This window comes from Mastomys coucha, unplaced genomic scaffold (assembly GCF_008632895.1).
Source record: "Mastomys coucha isolate ucsf_1 unplaced genomic scaffold, UCSF_Mcou_1 pScaffold18, whole genome shotgun sequence".
Lineage (NCBI taxonomy): Eukaryota > Metazoa > Chordata > Mammalia > Rodentia > Muridae > Mastomys > Mastomys coucha.
The window spans coordinates 115,335,371-115,354,772 of record NW_022196900.1 but is presented as its reverse complement, the minus strand read 5'-3'; the positions used below and the strand labels follow the sequence as shown (position 1 = coordinate 115,354,772).

The following is a 19,402-nucleotide window of genomic DNA, read 5'->3' as shown; positions in this document are numbered from 1 at the left end:
ACTCTGGGACCAGGGAAGATCTAATGTCTACCAATAGAAGGAAGAACATGTCTGTAGGGCTCCACCCACTATGACCATGCCCCGCATAGACACTTCTCAGCCCTTAGCCAAATGCTGCACAGGCTCAGCCATCGGTTGTCAATCCACCTTTTGGCGGCTGCAATATACCCTTCCCCCAAGCCAGGCATGACACTTGGTCACAGCCTACCAGGGAAGGGACCTAACACAGACATTGTGGAGTTTAGAACAAAGGTATAAGCCGGGCGGTGGTGGTACAAGAGGCAGGCGGATTTCTGAGTTCAAGACCAGCCTGGTCTACAGAGTGAGTTCCAGGACAGCCAGGGCTACACAGAGAAATCCCGTCTCGGGGAAAAAAAAAAAAAAAAAAAAAAAAAAAAAAAAAAAAGAACTTGGAGAGACCCAGTCCACTGGGTCTTGAGTTCTCCACTGTCTGCCAACATAGGAGGTTGGCTTCTGGCCAACTAGACATAAGGAATTCAGAGAAAAGGCTAGAGGCACCAAGGGTTCCTACTTCTCCATCACTCAAAGGAACTGAAAGAACAGAGAGGTACTAAGGTTGACAGCAATACCTGGGCCACCCACAAGCCTTCACTGCAGTCCTCAGCCACTGTTCTAAGTGTAACATTTTGTGGTCAGAGAGCAAGTTGATTCTTCTACCTTAAGAGAAAACAGAACTAGCACTTTGTGTGGGTCTTTTCTCTCACTCATAAACAGTTTTACAATGAGACCAAATCAGTCCTCTCCTAGACCCTCCCAACTACAGCTGCTACCAGCTAGCCCACTTAGCCCCACTGGAGGTTTGCAGCACTGGCCCCAACAGGAGGCCTTCAGCTCCTCCACTAAGAATACACACAGAGTATTTGATAGGCATTAAAGTTTTATATTTTTAAGTGACCAAATCTAATAAAATGAAAAACAAAACAAAACAAAACAAAACAAACAAAACAGGTTTACTAAACAGGTTCAAAAGACAACACAGGAGATAAGCAATAAAACCAAAGCGTGAGTGGCACTGTCCATGTCAACCTCAAGAGGGAGTTAAGAACCTCCAATCTCCTCCAGACCACATTTTGGTTTTTGCTTTCTTTATAAGGTTTTTAAAAAGTGAAGCCCAGGAGTCCGGCAGGCCACCCTGTGCTCAGCAGCATATCCATCACGCCTGCATCAAGCTCTGGCCCCTGTGTCCCTCAGCAGCAACTGTAGGTTGTGGCTTGTGAACCTCACTCCTGTGCTATGCTTCTCAGCACGTACTTGACCGTGTAGGCAAAGGCCGCAAACCCAACTATAACAAACAAGTTCGCCAAAGCGCCGCCCAGGAGTCCATGATGCCTGTTGGCCTGTGGGAGCCCAGCAAGGTTTGGGCCAGCAGCAGGTGCATGCCCATTGAGGAGCTGGATCCCATTCTGGCCACGGTGCATCTCCCCATCAGGAACCACGTCTGGCAAAGGAAGATTCTGGGGCCTGTTACTTAGTTCATCTTGTGCTTTCTGTTTCTGTTTAATTTCCTGAGAGAAAAACACAAAAACCCTCAGTTGTCTTAACCTGTTCATTTTTGAACAGAACTCAAGTTTTTATAAGCTCAGATCTACCACCCAGAACACACTTCTCCATTCCTCTGCATGAGATCCTAATCTAAGAATAGCTTTTCATCCCATTTTACAGGTAAAGAAAGTAAGCAAGGTGTCAAAATTACTATTCTGTGCCTGAGTTGAGTGGCAGCAATGCTGAGTCACAATGAGCCATCAAGGACTACACCACCTTCCAAGCCCAGACCAGGAGACACTTGTGACATAGTACATGGTCAGCCCTTGTAGGAGGCAACATCCTGGCTACTGATGGTGGATCCCTTGGGGATGGCCACTGATCAGCAAGCATACCTCTGTGGGGACACTTGTATATATTCCTCAGAGTCTCCCCTATCCCTAAGCTCTGTCTTTCTTGCACTGTAGGGTCCAGGAGAAGAGCTAGCTCTGTCACCCAATAGTGTATACACCCGGAGGCATGACCAGCACAGACTCCTCTATGTCCTACAGCAACCAGGAGGGCCTGCACCCACAGGAACACAGCAGTAAGCACACAAACACAGTTTCTCTTTGGAAACAATCAAATCTGAAAGTGTTTTTAAGATAAAGCAAGACAAAACTAAGTTCCAACTTTTGCTTTCTTACCTCTACAACTTCAGGAAATAATTCACAAAAGACTTTATCTTTTAAATTAAACACTAGACTCTGTGCTGCCAGCTGTTTTTTCTAGGAAGAAAGAGAAGAAAATTATCAGCTAATTTTAATTTGTTTGGTTTTTTGAGAATTTGTCTGTATAGTCCTGGAACACACTCTGTAGACTGTGCTGTTGTCAACTCAAGACACCTGCCTCTGCCTCCTGAGTACTGGGATTAAAGGCATGAGTCAGCCTTGCCCAACTAGCTTTACTTAAAAAAAACAAAAAAAAACAAAAACAAAAAAACAAAACAAAACAAAAAAAAAAACAAAACTAAAACAGAGCTGGATATGGTGGTGCACACCTGCAATCCCAGCATGTGGGAGGCTGAGGTAAGAGTGTCTCTACAGATTCAGTGCTAGCCTATTCTACATAGGTGAGTTCCAGACACCCTATGCTGAGGTCTAATGAGATCCTAACGGCAAAGCATCTTAAAATGCCTTTTTTTTTAAAGGTTTTTTTCGAGACAGGGTTTCTCTGTATAGCCTTGGCTGTCCTGGAACTCACTCTGCAGACCAGGCTGGCCTCGAACTCAGAAATCCGACTGCCTCTGCCTCCCAAGTGCTGGGATTAAAGGCGTGTGCCACCGCCCAGCCCCTAAAAATGCTTCTTTTTCCAAAAAAATTAGTCTTATGAAGGTTTATTTATATTTTGTTATCAATTAACATTAAACATGATATATAAACATTAGAGAAATAAAACAAGCAGGGAACATGTGTTCTGTGTCCCCACATCAAGACTTACAAAGTCTCCTGAGGAGTACAGGAATATCAGTGATGCTTAGCAAAAAACAAAAGCAGAGTTGGAGACTGAATTGGACAGTAAGACCAAGAGCCATGGTCTGAGGCAGCCAAAGCAGATATTTCTACAATGTGGCCAGGAACAGGGAACTGGTTGGTGGGAGACCTATACAGCTTCCACCTGCTCAAGAGGAAAACTGTCCCATGTCTTAGGACAGAATCAGCCCAGAGTGAAAGGTTGGAGGCCACGGTGCCACAAGGCCCCCCCCCGGGGGGGGGGGGTACTACTACACCTCACCGTGAAGTCCGATGTCTCTATGCTTCCCAGGGTGGGGCCTTTCTCCACCATAAAGCTCAGGAGCCCTGTTAGAATGGTGGAAACGGACCATGCTGGATTCCATGTATCTGGGTGGAAATCTGTGATGGAGAGACACAACCTGAAAGAAAGTGATTTTGTAAGCAAGAATGCACATTTCTAATGAGCATAGACAGCTCAAAGCATTGCATCACCAGGAACCTTACCTTGTGTTACACTTAAATCTTCCATTGGGGGTTATCATGTAAATACTAGGAGGCTTAAATGGAAATTCTCTGGGAAAAATTAGTTTTCCATGATAATAGCCACCTACACCAAAAGAAAAAAAAATGTATTAGCCTTGTCAACATCCAATGCAACTGCTTCTCAACTCCTAGCAACCTTACCCAGTTTCTAGCTGGCATTCCAGGCCCATGGTCTCCCACTGTCCTCTCCCTATGCTGGCTCACAAGCTCAACCAACTATTGAATTTATTCTCCAGGGCTTATGCTGTCCAACACTTCAGCCTGTCCCCCAGTATCTGACTCTCCATCTATTGTACCTACACCCACAGGAGTCTATAACTACCACTTGTCCCACTACAGCTATAGAACAACCCTTTTCTCTCCCAAACCTTCATGTTCCTCCTTTACTGCGAACTGAGTCGTCAGAAGACAACCACAGTTACTTCAGATCCCTGCCTCCTCCACTACTTCATTTGGTTCCTAGTAAATACATTTCTGGCACCAGCTGTTGTCTGCAGGCATGAAAAGTAAGAAGCGCAGAGCAGTGGTGGCGCACACCTTTAATCCCAGCACTTGGGAGGCAGAGGCAGGCGGATTTCTGAGTTCTAGGCCAGCCTGGTTTACAGAGTGAGTTCCAGGACAGCCAGGCTACACAGAGAAACCCTGTCTTGAAAAACAGAAAAAAAAAGATAGGAAGAGAGAGAGTGAGAGAGAAAGAAAGAAATGAAAAGAAGCACCCACTTGCATTTCAAAGAAAAGGACCACAAGAATGGATATCAGGCATAAGGTTGGTGAAATCTACAGGACATAACATAGTACAAATCAGATAAGAAAACAAGCCACTGGGTATCAGAGATCTACTTACAGGACACAAATGAGGGTTGAAGAGATGAATCAGAAATTAAGAATCAGCTATGCAAGCATTAAAATCAGAGTTTGCATTCTAGAACCCACAGAACAAGATGGTATGGTCCCAAGTATGCCTGCAACTCCATCAATGAAGGTTGCCAGGGCTGGTTGGCTACTAATCTAGCAGAAAAATTACAATTCCAGGTTCAGGGAAACCCTGCCTCTAATGGAATAGAGACCTGACAACCTCCTCTAGCTTCTTCACATAAGTGAGCACACCAGCACACACATGTACGCACACCCACAGTGAAATGTGATTCTTTGTGTATAAGTACACATTACATATTGATTGGTTATGCTGATGACTAAATCTAGGGCCTTTTGCACATGCTAGGCAAGAAGTCTACCACTGAGGTATGTCCCTAACTTAAGACACAGGTTAAATTGCAAAGAATACTCAGTGTTTACAGGTAATCAAAGACCTCATCTTCAAAGCATGAGGAATATTTTTACCAAATGATCTCAGCAAGACAGCCCCCCCACCCCCAAATCAAAGTGCAGTTCTTCATATCATGGGACAGAGTCAGGAAAAAGTCCTCTACAAGCCTACCCAAGAAGCACAAAGAAGAGTTCAACAGGCCACAACACAAGGATAACCATGGCCCAAGTCTAGGAACAGAAACCCAGAGAACACGGAACCATAGATGCCTTTGGGAAAAAAAAAATATGGAATCCACTTTAGGTCCTTTGTCCTTTCATATGAAGTTTAGAGTGAGCCTTTAATATTACTAAAACATGAATAGGATCACATTAACTCCACAATTAATGGTAAATTTTTAGCAAATTTTCCATAGGAAGTCAATTTTATATTCTTGGAATGGGTGTGTCCAAGAGCACTAGAAATAGGAGTGCCATAGAGCTCAGGACAAAAGTGTGGAATTGGCTGGGTGGTGGTGGTACACGTCTTTAATTCCAGCACTTGGGAGGCAGAGGCAGGTGGATTTCTGAGTTCAAGGCCAGCCTGGTCTACAGAGTGAGCTCCAGGACAGCCAGGGCTATAGGGAGAAACTGTCTTGAAAAAACAAAAACAAAAACCAAAAGATAAAATAAAATAAAAATATGGAATTGCAGAGGAGCCACTAGGAAGGAAGGCAAAGAAGGGACAGAATAGCTCAAAAACCAAGGAGAAAGAACACATGAGAAAAGTAGTCATCAACAGCAACACATACCAGAGGACAAGAAACTGAGGACTAAGAAAAGCTCTTGACCAAGACAAGGATTCCTAATATACCTTGAGAGAAAGTTATCTATACCTACCAAAGGGTAGGGACACTGGGTAGGGACAGCTGAGGAGATGCAGAAAAGGGGTTCAGTAAACTGGCAGCCTGAGGGACAATACCCACAGATGATACAGAGGAGGATAAAAAGATGGAAGAATAGGGAGTACACCAGCATTGACAGCCACTAGAGTTATAGATTAGGAAATAGGCCAGGGTTGAGTTGGCAAGACTGGCAATCTCCAAGACTCTCTGCTTATACATCTTTCAGAGCTACCCTCTCCAGCCCATCACCACATCAGCAAACCATGGTTGGTCTTGGTGCTACAAGAAATCTTGTCAGCCAGGCAATGGTGACACATGCCTTTAATCCCAGCACTTGGGAGGCAGAGGCAGGCAGATTTCTGAGTTCGAGGCCAGCCAGGTCTACAGAGTGAGTTCCAGGGAAGCCAGGGCTATACAGAGAAACCGTGTCTTGAAAAACAAGCAAGCAAGCAAGCAAGCAAACAAACAAAGAGATCTTGTCACATAGTGGTTAAATGCTATATAAAATTTAAAAGCAGGCTGGAGAGATGGTTCAGCAGTTAAGAGTACCTACTGAAATTAAAAAAAAAAAAAAAAAAAAAAAAAAAAAAAAAAAAAAAAAAAAGAAAGAAAGAAAAAAGAAAAAAGAAAAAAAAATGCCTACTGCTTTTGCAAAGGACCTGGGTTTGGTTCCAAGCACTCATATCGCTATTCAAAATTAGGATTCTCTAGTTACAGAGACTCCAACACCTCTACTGACCTCTATGAGCTCCTGTATACATATGGTGCCACATACATACACTTATGTGTGCATACACACATACAGAAATATATTTAAAAATTAAAAGCAAAACCCAAAATAACTTCAAAACACAAAGTAGTACCCATAGTATCCACTGGAGATAACCACGACTCATTTCTATATATGCATGCATGTCAAACACACAAAGTGTTTTGTATTATTTTTTACCAAGTATCTGGAAGCCCACCTGTCTCTTAGAGTCCGACCAAAAGAAATTTCAAGAACTCCTCTCGAGATGCATGGCTGTATGCCTCCCTCATTTAACCCACACTCTGCTGCTATGGGGCACAGGCAAGTTCTGGTATCAGCAGCATCACCATGACATGCACACACATACATCTCCCCCATACCCCTGCAGACTCATTCTCCAGAACAAATTACCCCAATGCTTGGGTTCCTGGACCAAAGAAGAACCTGTTAAAGAAGTATCAGCCAAACTAACCTGAAAGAATTTGCCCTTTTTATTCTGAACCACCCAAATGCTCAACCAAACATTCCAAGCAGTAGTTTTCTTTTCTTTTTGTTTGTGCTGAGAATGGAACCCAGAGCGCCACAGACTGGCATCTCAGTGTCCCACAAGAGTTCCACTAGGTGTGAAGCCTGCTACTTTTGCCATCTGAAGTTAGGCCCAATGGTTGGAAGCAGAGGCATTACCCATCTGGCCAATGCTCTGCCCTGGGCTTGCCTAGAGATGTCAATCTTGCCATAAGATCCTTTAGAAATCTACTGACTGACAGTTTTAAAGACTGATTTGTCAAAATCACTGAGGACCCCAGTGGTATCTGGTAAACTGAGGTATCAGGCCACCAGGTCAACACCAGAAAGCAATGAAGAGAGGTGAGACCCTGATAGGTCCTGTAAAGACCCTTAGGACCTTCCTACGCCTCACATGCCCCTGTTTAGCTCAGAGACTATTCTGACATTAAAAAATATCTAGCAAAAATTTATCTCCACTTTGTTTGGCCTTAGAAACAGAAGGATGTCTTTTTTGTTTGTTTGTTTGTTTGTTTGTTTTTTGAGACAGGGTTTCTCTGAGTAGCCCTGGCTGTCCTGGAACTCACTTTGTAGACCAGGGTTTTTTTTTGTTTTGTTTTGTTTTTTTCAAGACAGGTTTTCTCTGTGTAGCCCTGGCTGTCCTGGAACTCTCTGTAGACCAGGCTGGCCTCAAACTCAGAAATCTGCCTGCCTCTACCTCCCAAGTGCTGGGATTAAAGGCGTGTGCCACCCAGTGAAGGATGTCTTACTATTTATTCCAATCCATTTTTCTCTGGGCTGGAGAGATGGCTCAGCAATTAAAAGCATTCTTTTCTTGCAAAAGGGCCCAGGTTCAATTCCCAGCAACTACATGGTAAATCACAATCATCTAGAACTCCAGAAACTGATCCCCTTTTCTGTGGGCTCCAGGTACACACATGGTACACAAGCAAATACCCATATACATTTAAAAAAATAATTCAGTGGGGCAGTGGTGGTGCATGCCTTTAATCCCAGCATTTGGGAGGCAGAGGCAGGCAGATTTCTGAGTTGGAGGCCAGCCTGGTCTACAGAGTGAGTTCCAGGACAGCCAGAGCTACACAGAGAAACCCTGTCTCGAAAAACCAAAAAAAAAAAAAAACCAAAAAACAAACAAGCAAACAAACAAAAACCCAAAAAAACCCAAAACAACAACAACAAAAAAAAAGGCTGGGGAAATGCAGGTGGTTACAAACAGTCCAACAAAACCAAAACGAGATTCAAGTAAATATAATTTAACTATTACATAACCAAAATAGAAAGACTGTCTTTTACATCAAAAGGAATGATTCAGATTTTCTACTGACCTTCATAAGGAGTCATCTCAGGGCCTCGGACAACATAATGCCTAACAGAGAGAGAGAAGGAAATTACTTGATTTGTGTACCATAAATTCTCTAAAACTACAGAATTCTCACAAAAGCCTGGCACTACAGTTTGGTGGCAATGCCCACAACACTAATAGAGGACAAACACATAATAGCTCCTGCTGAATCCTTCTCTCCTACGAGTCTGGTGTTTTAGTGGATGGCAGACACTAATGGCCACTCAAACAGAACCTGTGTAGAGAGACTATATACTGTGTGGAAGCATCACCTGTCAATAAAAAAAAGTCTATGGCCACTGGATGATGGTGGCGCGTGCCTTTAATCCCAGTACTTGGGAGGCAGAGGCAGGTGGATTTCTGAGTTCGAGGCCAGCCTGGTCTACAGAGTGAGTTCCAGGACAGCCAGGGCTACACAGAGAAACCCTGTCTCAAAAGACCAAATAAGTAAATAAATAAATAAAGTCTATGGCCAAGGAGCTGAGGCAGGAAATAGGAATTGAGAATTCCCACAGAGAGGGAAATTCCGGGAAAGAGCCATGTATGGTAGATTCGCCCCAACACTGGAGGAGACAGATGCATAAACCTGAGAAATATCTAACCAGTAGAAGAACTTAGACTAGAATAAATTGGATTACTGAGATATGAGCTAATTGGGTAGCAGAGCCAGGGCTATTGAGTAGAAGAACTTATAGAATAAACTGGATTACTGAGATATGAGCTAATTAGGGAACAGAGCCAGGGCTACTGGCCTAGGCATTTATTCAACTATAGTTCAGTTTCAGAGTCATTATTTCTGGGAACAAAGAGGCTACTGGGCAGTAAGTGTCTAATGTGCTTCTTCAGTGACATATCTCATGTGCTGTCCAAGCTTAGCTTTGGGGAGCTAAGTGTGCTTTGAGCAAATGCCCAGGGTCAGAAACCTATATGCTTCTGCCTGCACTTCTATGAACTTGCCCCCACATACTTCTCTCCCTTTGCTGCTTTTTTGGGCTTTTCGTTCTAGCAAATCTTAAGTGCGAGTTGGTGAGTTGGATTAATGGGTAAAGGCACATACTGCCAATCTGACGCCTAAGTTTGATTCCCAGGATTCTATAAAGTAGAAGGAGAGAACTGACTCCCTAAACTGTCCTCTGACCTTTCCATACATGTGTTGGCACATGTGTACCCACCCCACAAATATAATAAATGCAATAAAAAATTAATTTAAATCTCAAGCAAGTCCTTCCTAGCATATAATCAAATCAAAAGGTAGACTCGGAGACCTATAACCAGCACATGAAGAGGAGTTCCACATACAACAAAGATATTCCCACAAACCAGGTAACAAGTAGCCCCTCAATGAAACTTGTCCCCATATCAGCCAACTATCTCCTATGGGCAACATCTAATTTTCATCTCTGGAACTGGGTTAGTTCTAATGCCACTGAAGAGGTCCCTCATGCATTTCTTCTGTCAACAACATCCAAACTGCAAAATATTTCCTTTTAACTCAGGAAAATCTTTCCTCTGGATTTGTTGCCGGGCGCGGTAGCACACGCCTTTAATCCCAGCACTTGGGAGGCAGAGGCAGGCAGATTTCTAAGTTCGAGGCAAAGCCTGCTCTTCAGAGTGAGTTCCAGGACAGCCAGGGCTATACAGAGAAACCCTGTCTCGAAAAAACAAACCAAAAAAAAAAAAAAATGTTTTAAAAACAAACAAACAGGGGCTGGTAAGATGGCTTAGTGGGCAAGAGCACTGACTGCTCTTCGGAAGGTCCTGAGTTTGGATCCCAGCAACCACATGGTGGCTCACAACCACCCGTAATGAGATCTGACGCCCTCTTCTGGTGTGCCTGAAGACAGCCGGAGCGAGTGGGGCCGTCCTGAGTTCAATTCCCAGCAGCCACATAATGGCTCACGGCCATCTGTACAGCTACAGTGCACTCATATACATAAAAATAAAATAAATAAAAACAAACAAATAAAAAAACAGGACCTCAGCACACAGTATTGGCTGGCCCAGAACTCAAGAGATTTACTGGCCTCTGCCTCCTGAATGCTGAGATTAAAGGTATGTGCCACACCCAGTAAGAAATGTCCTTTGGTGAGTCAAGTCTTTTATTTCATTTCTCAAAGCTGGTAATGAGCATTTCCACAGAGAACATGAAATCTCGTGACTCTACCCTTTTTGTTTGGTTTAATTTTTCAAGACAAGGTTTCTCTGTGTACCGGCTGTCCTAGAATTCACTCTGTAGGCCAGGCTAGTCTTGAACTCAGAGATTCAGAGATCTACCTGCCTCTGCCTCCCAAGTCCTGAAATTAATGTATGCCACCACGCCCAGTGACTCCACACTTACATCTGAGAGATTTATATACCCAAAGCCCACAATAAGTACTACTTCAGGGTAGAAGATTTCTCCTTTTAGCCCTAGCCTAAGCCAAGCAGGATTCTATAATATTCTTGACATGTACACTGATTGCAAAGCCCAGAGTATTGACAGGCCTCTCAAGTATCCATTCACAGCTGAGAAGTTACAAGACTGCCTCTACCACCTGCAAGAGAGTGACTAAAGTAAAGCCTTACCATTCAAGAATATTTGAAGGGAGGGGCTCTGCACAGATGTAAGGCACTGGGTCTTTCTTAATTCGAAGGTAGTCCTGTTTCAACCTTTGTGTTGCTGTTGTTGGAGCTCTCTTATTGCTGTTATTGCTCATCTATTTAAACAAGAAAAAAGAAAAAGGTCATCTTTATTTACAAAGAACAAAACAGACACATGATTTCCTTACTATGAACAACTTCAGCAGATGAATACCTCTACTTCCCTTTCTTCAGCCCACCCACCATTAAGTCCTTCCCTCAGTTCTTTGTCTATAAGCCCCTACCACCACCACCACTTTCATGTGTGTAACATGATACCAAGCACCTAACAGATACAAGGTAAAAAGAACCATGAAATTACATTACAGTCCCCCCAAGATTTTCCATAGGACATTTCATTCAAGTGGGACCTGGGTAGGCAGCCTGAAGCCAGCTTGCACAAGCTCCAAAGAGCAACTATTCAAGTCCTTTAAACCTGATTAGCAACACCTCAATGATGGAAATTAGTGAGTACCACCGGCCCTTCTGGCCCTGGATGCCTGTTAAAACATTTATCATTGGTAACAAGTAACAATGGCAGGGGCTGAGACAGTATGAGGCTAAAAAAATGAAATAAGAACTTACAGAGATCTAGATGTATGGACTAGGCAGTGGAGAAGGCATGTTTAGGGGACTACATTGGTCACACGTCAAGCAGGAGTTTAAACACAATAAAGGACAAAGACAAGAGTAGCCAGAGAGGTAAGGCCAAACTTCCAGAATCCCAAAAGTTTTAGGCCCCAGCCTTAAGATATCTAGGACCTTCTATTAAGAAGATCACTCTGGGGTCTCAACATAGGGCAGCAGTGAAAGATACATACAGAGAGGGAAACTATGAAAATGCTAGTGAAGGGATTGGGGCTTTGAAGGTTATCTCAGTAAACAGGTAAGTGCTTGCTAGAGAAGACTGATGAAAGGAGCTTGTTCCTCAGAGTCCACATAGCAGAGGAAAAGAACTAATTGCTGCAAGCTATCTGCTGACCTTCACACACATGTCCACAGACATGCACACTCATGCATACACACACATGCATCCACAAACAATAAATAAATAGAACTCCACAGACATGCATACTCATGCACAAACAATAAATAAATACAACTCAAAAACTTTTAAAGAGAAGAGACCAGCTGGATGTAGTGGTGCACATCTTTAATCACAGAACATGGGAGGCAAAGGCAGGCAGATCTGAGTTTGAGGCCAGCCAGTCTACATAGTGAGACTCTGTCTCAAAGAGAAAGAGAGAGAGAAGACTGAATCAGACTCAGACCCCTCAGCTCTACTCCAGAAGATGAGGAAGAGACTGTGGTGGAGGGACTAGGGGCTCCACTGTCACAGATTCAGAAGAGCTTCTACTTGTTCTCTTTCCTCATAATTTAAGACAGAAACATACAAAAAAATTCTACACCTAAAAATAAAGTGTGAATACCACTAGCCTAAAATGACCGAGGGGCCATTTGGGGATATACAAATTAGAAAAAAGATAATAGGCTGGTGAGATGGTTCAGTGGGTAAAGACACTTGTTGCCAAGTCTGATGACCTGAATTCAATTCCCAGGATCTATATGGCAGAAGGAGAGAACTGACATTACAAGCTTCTCTCTGACTTTCGTGCATGTGCATTCGCATACATCTCCCACTGCCAAAAATAAATATATTTATTTTAAATTTAAAAAAAAGATGAGCTTGGCTATAACAGAGCAGGCTGGACATGGGCAATCACTGAGGGCTTTATCTCGTGACACTGGAAGCCTGGACTTCCCCACTGCAGCCTTCTCCCACCATCACCAGGCCAGCCTATCCTAACCTGTCTCACACAGTGCTGTCTGATCATTTTAACCATGACTCTAGACACCATCAAACATCAATAACAGCTAGTAATCCCCAACTTGATCTCCCAGCTAGATAAGCCTAGCCCTATCCTAGCCTTTGTATGAGTTATTCCCAGCAGATAGCCATATGTTCTTTCATTCTCTTCAATATTTGCTTATATTGTTTGAGAGTTAACAACCTTTAACCTTTAGCCTGACTAATTTCTTGGTAAACACCATCACCACAGACTACTGTGTCTGCCTCCTGTGCCAGTACTGATGCCTCATGACAACCAGGACTTGGTATGTGCTTACTCTGTATCCTCAGAGCCTACAGAGGGAATGGCTTGCCTAGAGTTAACTACCACAATCCCTCATGTGCACAGTCTCAGCAAAGGTGCCCTAGTGGCCTTTCAATGGGGGAGGGGTTATTTGAAAGAGCCTAATCCATACACGACTTGCTCACTTCCTTCCAATCCCAGTAGCCATAATGTAGGAACGCATTACTTTCCTGTCAACTACAAGACCCTCTAAGCTCTTTACACTTCAGTTCATCTTGTACACTAAAGTCAATGCACTTTAACCATCCATTCCCCACAAAAGACAGCAGATCGCAACAGCTTTTTTTTTCCCTGCCAAACACTTAAAGAAAATAAACCCACCTAGACCTAGTTTTCATAGCACCTAACAGAACCCAACCTTCCCAGCCCAATATGGACTGGTGGAAAATACACCTACATCCTTCCATACCTATTCTGAGCTACATCCATCAGGAACTTCTCTGATTTCCCTAGTCAGATGCCTCCTTTCCTATCCTTTACTACCTCACAACCACACCACCACCACCACCACCAACCACCACCCCACCCCCACCCCCACCCCCGTGGTCTAAGAGTATAGTGCACAAAAACCTTTCTGGCAGAATCAAGGGCTTTTGCCTGATGCATCCAAGAATGCTCACACCAGGAACAAGGTTACAGTCCAGCATGGCCAAGAAATGCTTCCAGAAAGCATTGTCCCCAAGTTCTTAGCTTCAGAAGCCATGTGGGCCAGAGAGCTCAACTTGCCCAGCACCTAGTAAGAAACAAAGCAATATCCAATGATCCACAAGCAGAACTACAAGCCTGTTCTTTCTCTTATGTTCTCCCCTGAAATTAACACTCCAACATGTAAATAATAACTTCATTGAGCAATCCCAACACAACTGTATTTGGATTGAGCTAAGTGAGCAGATAGTACGCATACTCAAAGTTAGTGGACAGTTAGATGTGCCAGGCTATAAAGTGCTTGCCTGACATGCATGAAGACCTGGGTTTAATTCCGGCACCACATACACAAAGCATGGTTGGTGTTTATCTATAATCCCAGTAGGTAGAAGCAGATTATCATTAAGTCTAAAGTTATCGTAGGCTATATAGCTTGATAGCCTGGAATGCATACATCTTTCTGTCTTTTTTTGAAGATCCTGTCTCAAAAAATAGTTTAGTGCTGTGGACCCATACACCTTTAGTCCTGGCACTTGGGAGGCAGAGACAGACAGATCTACAGATCTTTGTGAGTTTAAGGCCAGCCTTGTCTACAGAGTTAAGTTCAGGAGAGCCAGGGTTACATAGAGAAACTATATCGTTAAAAAAAAATTCTGCCTAATACGAAATCTCTTCTCATACTTGCTTTTAACCTTTTTTTTTTTCTGGAGACAAGGTCTCAGTGCATAGTTCTGGAATTCACTATGTTGAACAGGCTGACCTTAAACTCAAAGATCCTTCTGCCTCCCAAGTGCTGACATTAAAGGCATCCAACACTATGACCAGCTTTAACTTCTGTTTTTCCTTTCAGCACTGGAAATTAAGCCTAGAGCCTCTCAAGGAATAGGCAAGTATTCTATCACTAGGCTGCATCTCCAGCCCCAAACTTGCTGTTAAGCATATAAAATCATACTTATGGTCGGGCAGCAGTGGTGCACACCTTTAATTCCAGCACTTGGGGGGAGGCAGAGGCAGGCAGATTTCTGAGTTTGAGGCCAGCCTAGTCTACAGAGTGAGTTCCAGGACAGCCAGGGCTACACAGAGAAACTCTGCCTAGGAAAACAAAACAAAACACCCCCATACTTATGATTCACTACTCTTGCCCTAACTGCTCCTCCTTTACCTCAGTCAGAACAGCAATATCTTTCATGACTCTCCTAGGGGATGGAAGATGGCAGGAAGCAGCCAGTCACTGGAAGGGTAACAGTCTTTTTTCAGTCCCTCATCACTGTGCCAAGGTGGTAGTTTTTTCTTTTGGACATCTCTCTCCCACACCGTTACACACAGGTTAGATGTGGAATAAGACCTTGGCCTGACTGATGATCAGAAGGGTATATGACACACCCAAGGCCAGGATTTTCAGGGAGTTTTATCTTCTCCAGGATTACTTGATGGGCTGGAAGAAGCCAGAGGCTCACAAAAACAGCCATAATACCACCTTCTTACACACACTGAGAACTTAACTGACACTGAGTACAGGAAGACCATGATGTGCAGAGTAATGACTAGTAAGTTCTAGGACCTAGACTTATCTCTGGCTGAAGATCATACATAGGACTTTCTAATGAAATAAAAATCCTAAAATTCCTCCCCCCCCCCAAAGCTAAATTACCATTACACACAACTGGCATGAATAAAGCCTTGAACCACTACTTACAAAAAGGTATATTCTTATGCACTTGTTAGCTTACAATGAACTGTGGCCTTATATCTTCCTAGTCGTCTACCTGGATCTGATAAAATGTTGAGAACTTGACTTAGGTTAAACATACACCTAAGTGATGTACTAAAAAGGAAGTGAGGTCATTGGCTAAGAGTCCGCAGTTAGCAAAGGTGAATAGTAAGCATCGACCGTCCTCACCCCGACCCCCGAAACGGGCAGGGTCTTGTTCCGGGCCCAAGTCCCACTCTTACTGCCAAAGGTTTTGTTATATTACCCTCAAGGGCATTACTGTGGACACACTCGTTCCTGTTGGGGTTTATTAAGTAGTCTGAGGTTCTAACTGTTCAAGATGAAAGGGGCCACTCAACGGCTACCACCCTACAACAAACTCACGGGATACATTTTTAAAGATCAAACCTGGCTCCTCCTCGAAGTATTTCAAGTGCACCAGCCAACAGGCCTCTCCGTGAGAGAATCTGCCGCGTGGCAAACAAAATCCCTAACCTGCCCGATGGACCAACCCCAGCCAGGAACCCCAAACGCCCTCAGTAACCGACCTCGGGTCCGCGCAGGGACGCTCCGGGTCCGGACACAGCCGGCGACGTAACGAATGGAACCCGACGTGTGGAGTCCCCGAGTCCCCGCCCGCCGCTGCAGCCGGCTCCGGCGGGGCGAACGAGCGGCCCAAGGCCCCGCGCAGCCCGCGAGCGCTCACCTCTCCCTGAGGCCGCTGCCGCGTTCAGGTTTGCCGTGGTCGAGGCCAGAGCAGGGTGCGGAAGAGTAGGGCCCGCGCCGTGAGCCGCACCCGCGCTGGGACTTAGCCCACCGCACCCGCCGCAGCCTGTCCGCTGCTACCGCCGCTCAGCTTCCAAGATGGCCGCTCAAGGGACGGCCTAGGCCCGCTTCCGCTTCCGGTGCGCTGTTTGCGGGTGAAAGCACTTCTCTAGGCAGCTTCGTGGAGGGCTCCACTGTCAGTTTCTAGGCGTCTCGGCTTAGTCTCAGATTTTTGGCTTTAGTTGCGTCCTGCTTTTGCGCAAAGGGTTGCTGACGCGTGCGCACTGGTGAATAGCTCCGGGACGAGTGGCTCCTGTTTCGGGAAACTGGGCTAGTACTTCCTGAACCCTCCTAGACACTCCTGAGACTTAATACTGTCTGGCCAGCACTCCAGGAACCAGTAAGTGGCTGCAGAAATCCCGCAGTGTTCCAGACCCCAAATCTCAGGCCAGTCCGGGAGGCCAGGCCCAGAGAAAAGATGAACCATGAGTTTACCACGAATTAGGACCACTGGCCACACTTTCTGGCCCAGGATGCACTCTTGTCTGCTCTTAACGCAGTTAAGTTCCTGGCCTGGAGATTCACTCAGCCCTCCCTTGCTGTCCCTCTAGCCACGATGGATGGGCATAGGCGTATCCCACACTCCAAACCCTCGACGGCCCCCAAGCCCGGAGGGCAGCCGTCCTTATAAAAATACTTCCTGTGTTTCCGCACTAAGTTTTCCATTCAGTTCTTGAGTACCATCATTATGCTCGAGGACATTGCTCTAAGACCAGTTTTCCCTCTCCCTCAGCTTCCTTCCTGGCCCTGGGGAGGAGAGGCGGTACAGCTTGGTCATTTGGCCAGACTATCCGGCTGGTGCTGAGACTGGAGGTTGCCAGTAGGGATGTTCTGAATGCTAGTTTGGGCCCTTGACAACTGGAGAATCTGGGCTGAGGAGACTGATAGATATCCAGACTTATCCAGTTCTCCATGCACACACTCCTGCCTCGCTATTACATTCTTGGAATGGAATGCTAACGTTTGTTCTCATGCTGGTGAGATACGTGTCACACACACACACACACACACACACACACACACACACACACTCTATGTCCTTGACCCAGCACCTTCCCTTCATTTGCCTGTGAACTCTGTGTATAGGTTCCAGAAAGCCAAGTTGGATGCAGCAAGTGTCAGTGTTCTGGGTTACAACACACTGGAAGATTGAAAAGAGACACTGCAGGATGAATTTAGGCTACTCAGCAGCAAGGGGCTCAGGCTCTGCAGGACTGAACCCAGAATCCACATTTCGAAGCCTATATATTGTTACACAAAAGGCATTTTTAGCAAGTCAATTTGTGCATACCAAAATCTTGTCTGATCTAGGAGTAGTCTGAAGGAACTATAGAGAGAATCTCTTGTGAACTTTATGGAAGCATCATCTGTTAATAAAAAAAGCCTATGCCAATGACCTGAAGCAGGAAATAGAAGGTGGCAGTCCAGCAGAGAGAGAGAAGGAGGGAGAGAGAGAGAGAGAGAGAGAGAGAGAGAGAGAGAGAGAGAGAGAGAGAGAGAGAGAGAGAAATTCTGGGAAAGAGTCAGGCAAGGAAGATCGCCCTACCCCAAATGAAGAGGATAGTCACAAGAAACTAAAGAAAAGGTAACTAACCACATGGCAAGACATAGACTATTCTAAACAGGATAATTGAGTTATGAGCTAGCAGAAACTAGCCAAAGCTATTGGCCTAGGTATATATTCATATATAAGAGTCTCAGAGTCCATTATTTGGACTTGGGCAGAGGTAGAAAGGCTCATGGTCACAAGGAACCATTGCCTAAGCAATTCTCAGCCATAAGATATTTCCTTGTTTGCCAGGTATGTCTCCGGACTATATTATGCAAAGGTTCTGAGTCCTTTGGAAGAACAACCCCATTTTGAGTAGGGGTTGAGCAATGTTTAAGTTCCCAAGATCTCCCTGGGAATAGACATCCTACTTGGCAGAAAGAGACATGTATGTGGGTAAGAGACATCCTGGTTGGCAAGTTAAGAAACTAATGTTAGACAAGGCAAGATCCCTGCCACAATTGAATACCCCAACCAATGGAAGCTGGAAAAGTGTACAACAAAGACATTTTCCTAAGGAAATCCCCTACCCCAAAGTCCTGATTGGTGGAATAACTTGGCATAGATGTTTGTGGATTTTAGGCTTAAAATCTCTATAGGATCTTAACTCAGTGTCATGGTTCAGCTCCCAAGTCTAGACTGTGGCCCTGATTGATCAGTCCTGGGACATATGCTCAATAAACTATCCCTGTCTGACTGAGATCCCTGTTCCTGTGGTTTGTGAGGCAACTCCCTGACCCCAACAATGGTGGTTTAAGTAAGAATAGCCCCACAGGCTCAGGTGTGTCCTTGTTGGGTATGGGGTAGGTGTGACTTTGTTGGATGAAGTGTGTTACGTGGGGTTTGGCTTTGGATTTTCAAATGCTTAGGCCAGGCCAGTGTCTTTCTCTCTTCCTGCTGCCCAACACCATGTCTGCTATACACCACCATTGCTATAGTAATGCTGTCTCATTACAGCAATAAAAATCTTAAGACACTTCCCCACCAAATTGCTTTTGGCCCTGATGTTTCACTGTAATAATAGTAACCCCAAGAGAATACAAATGCAAACAGCAACCAAGGCTTGGGCCTTAACCATTCTCTGAACTGTTGTCCTTATGTAAAATGAAGCACTACCATACCCAGCAGGGTAGCATGAACACCTAAACCATCAGGATGGTGAAGATGCAGAAAGGTCCCAGCTTAGAGCCCCCCAGACCCTGAGCACACCTGCATCATACCTGAAGGGACAAGATTTTGGGATATATAGGGACAGATATAGCCAGTACAGTGTGCCAGAACCAGAGACCTCACCTTACAATACACATGTTCAAATTTATGGTTAACAGGACTCAGGCTGCCCTGCTCTCTGTATAAAAAGCTGATGACCTTAAGAGTTAAGAAGGGGTGCCTAGGTAGACTAGCAGCTGGGAGTGACTGGAACCTCCTGAACTCCAGTACCAAACTCCTAAGAGTAGGCTCCATCTTTCTGCAATGGGAGAGCTAGGGATGCACCTCCTACCAGCCAGTTTTATGGGTTGCTAAGTTGAAGGAAAGAAATACTACTCAGAGCCAGGCAGTGATGAGTGGTGGTGCACGCCTTTAATCCCAGCA

General features: G+C 44.8%; 2 protein-coding genes across 8 annotated transcripts in view; one reads left to right on the top strand and one right to left on the bottom strand.

Annotated features, from left to right (window-relative positions):
* Positions 1-885: 885 nt before the first annotated feature.
* Ube2j2 (ubiquitin conjugating enzyme E2 J2) overlaps positions 886-19,402 on the bottom strand; it is a 25,087-nt gene continuing 6,570 nt past the window's right edge. The window contains exons 1-8 of one of the 7 annotated variants that reach the window (XM_031379835.1): positions 15,984-16,337; positions 13,650-13,812; positions 10,873-11,003; positions 8,291-8,331; positions 3,501-3,603; positions 3,277-3,415; positions 2,190-2,270; positions 886-1,526 (exon numbers count right to left, since the gene is read on the bottom strand). In XM_031379835.1, coding sequence (XP_031235695.1) covers positions 1,242-1,526; positions 2,190-2,270; positions 3,277-3,415; positions 3,501-3,603; positions 8,291-8,331; positions 10,873-11,003; positions 13,650-13,685 — 816 coding nt within the window. In that variant the 5' untranslated portion in view covers positions 13,686-13,812; positions 15,984-16,337 and the 3' untranslated portion in view covers positions 886-1,241. The other 6 variants (XM_031379836.1, XM_031379837.1, XM_031379838.1 and 3 more) reach the window with 6 other exon arrangements.
* The window catches only part of Scnn1d (sodium channel epithelial 1 delta subunit), a 16,292-nt gene continuing 12,926 nt past the window's right edge, over positions 16,037-19,402 (top strand). Inside the window, 2 exon segments of the mRNA XM_031377050.1 lie at positions 16,037-16,169; positions 16,994-17,073. Of these exon segments, the coding sequence (XP_031232910.1) occupies positions 16,037-16,169; positions 16,994-17,073 (213 nt within the window).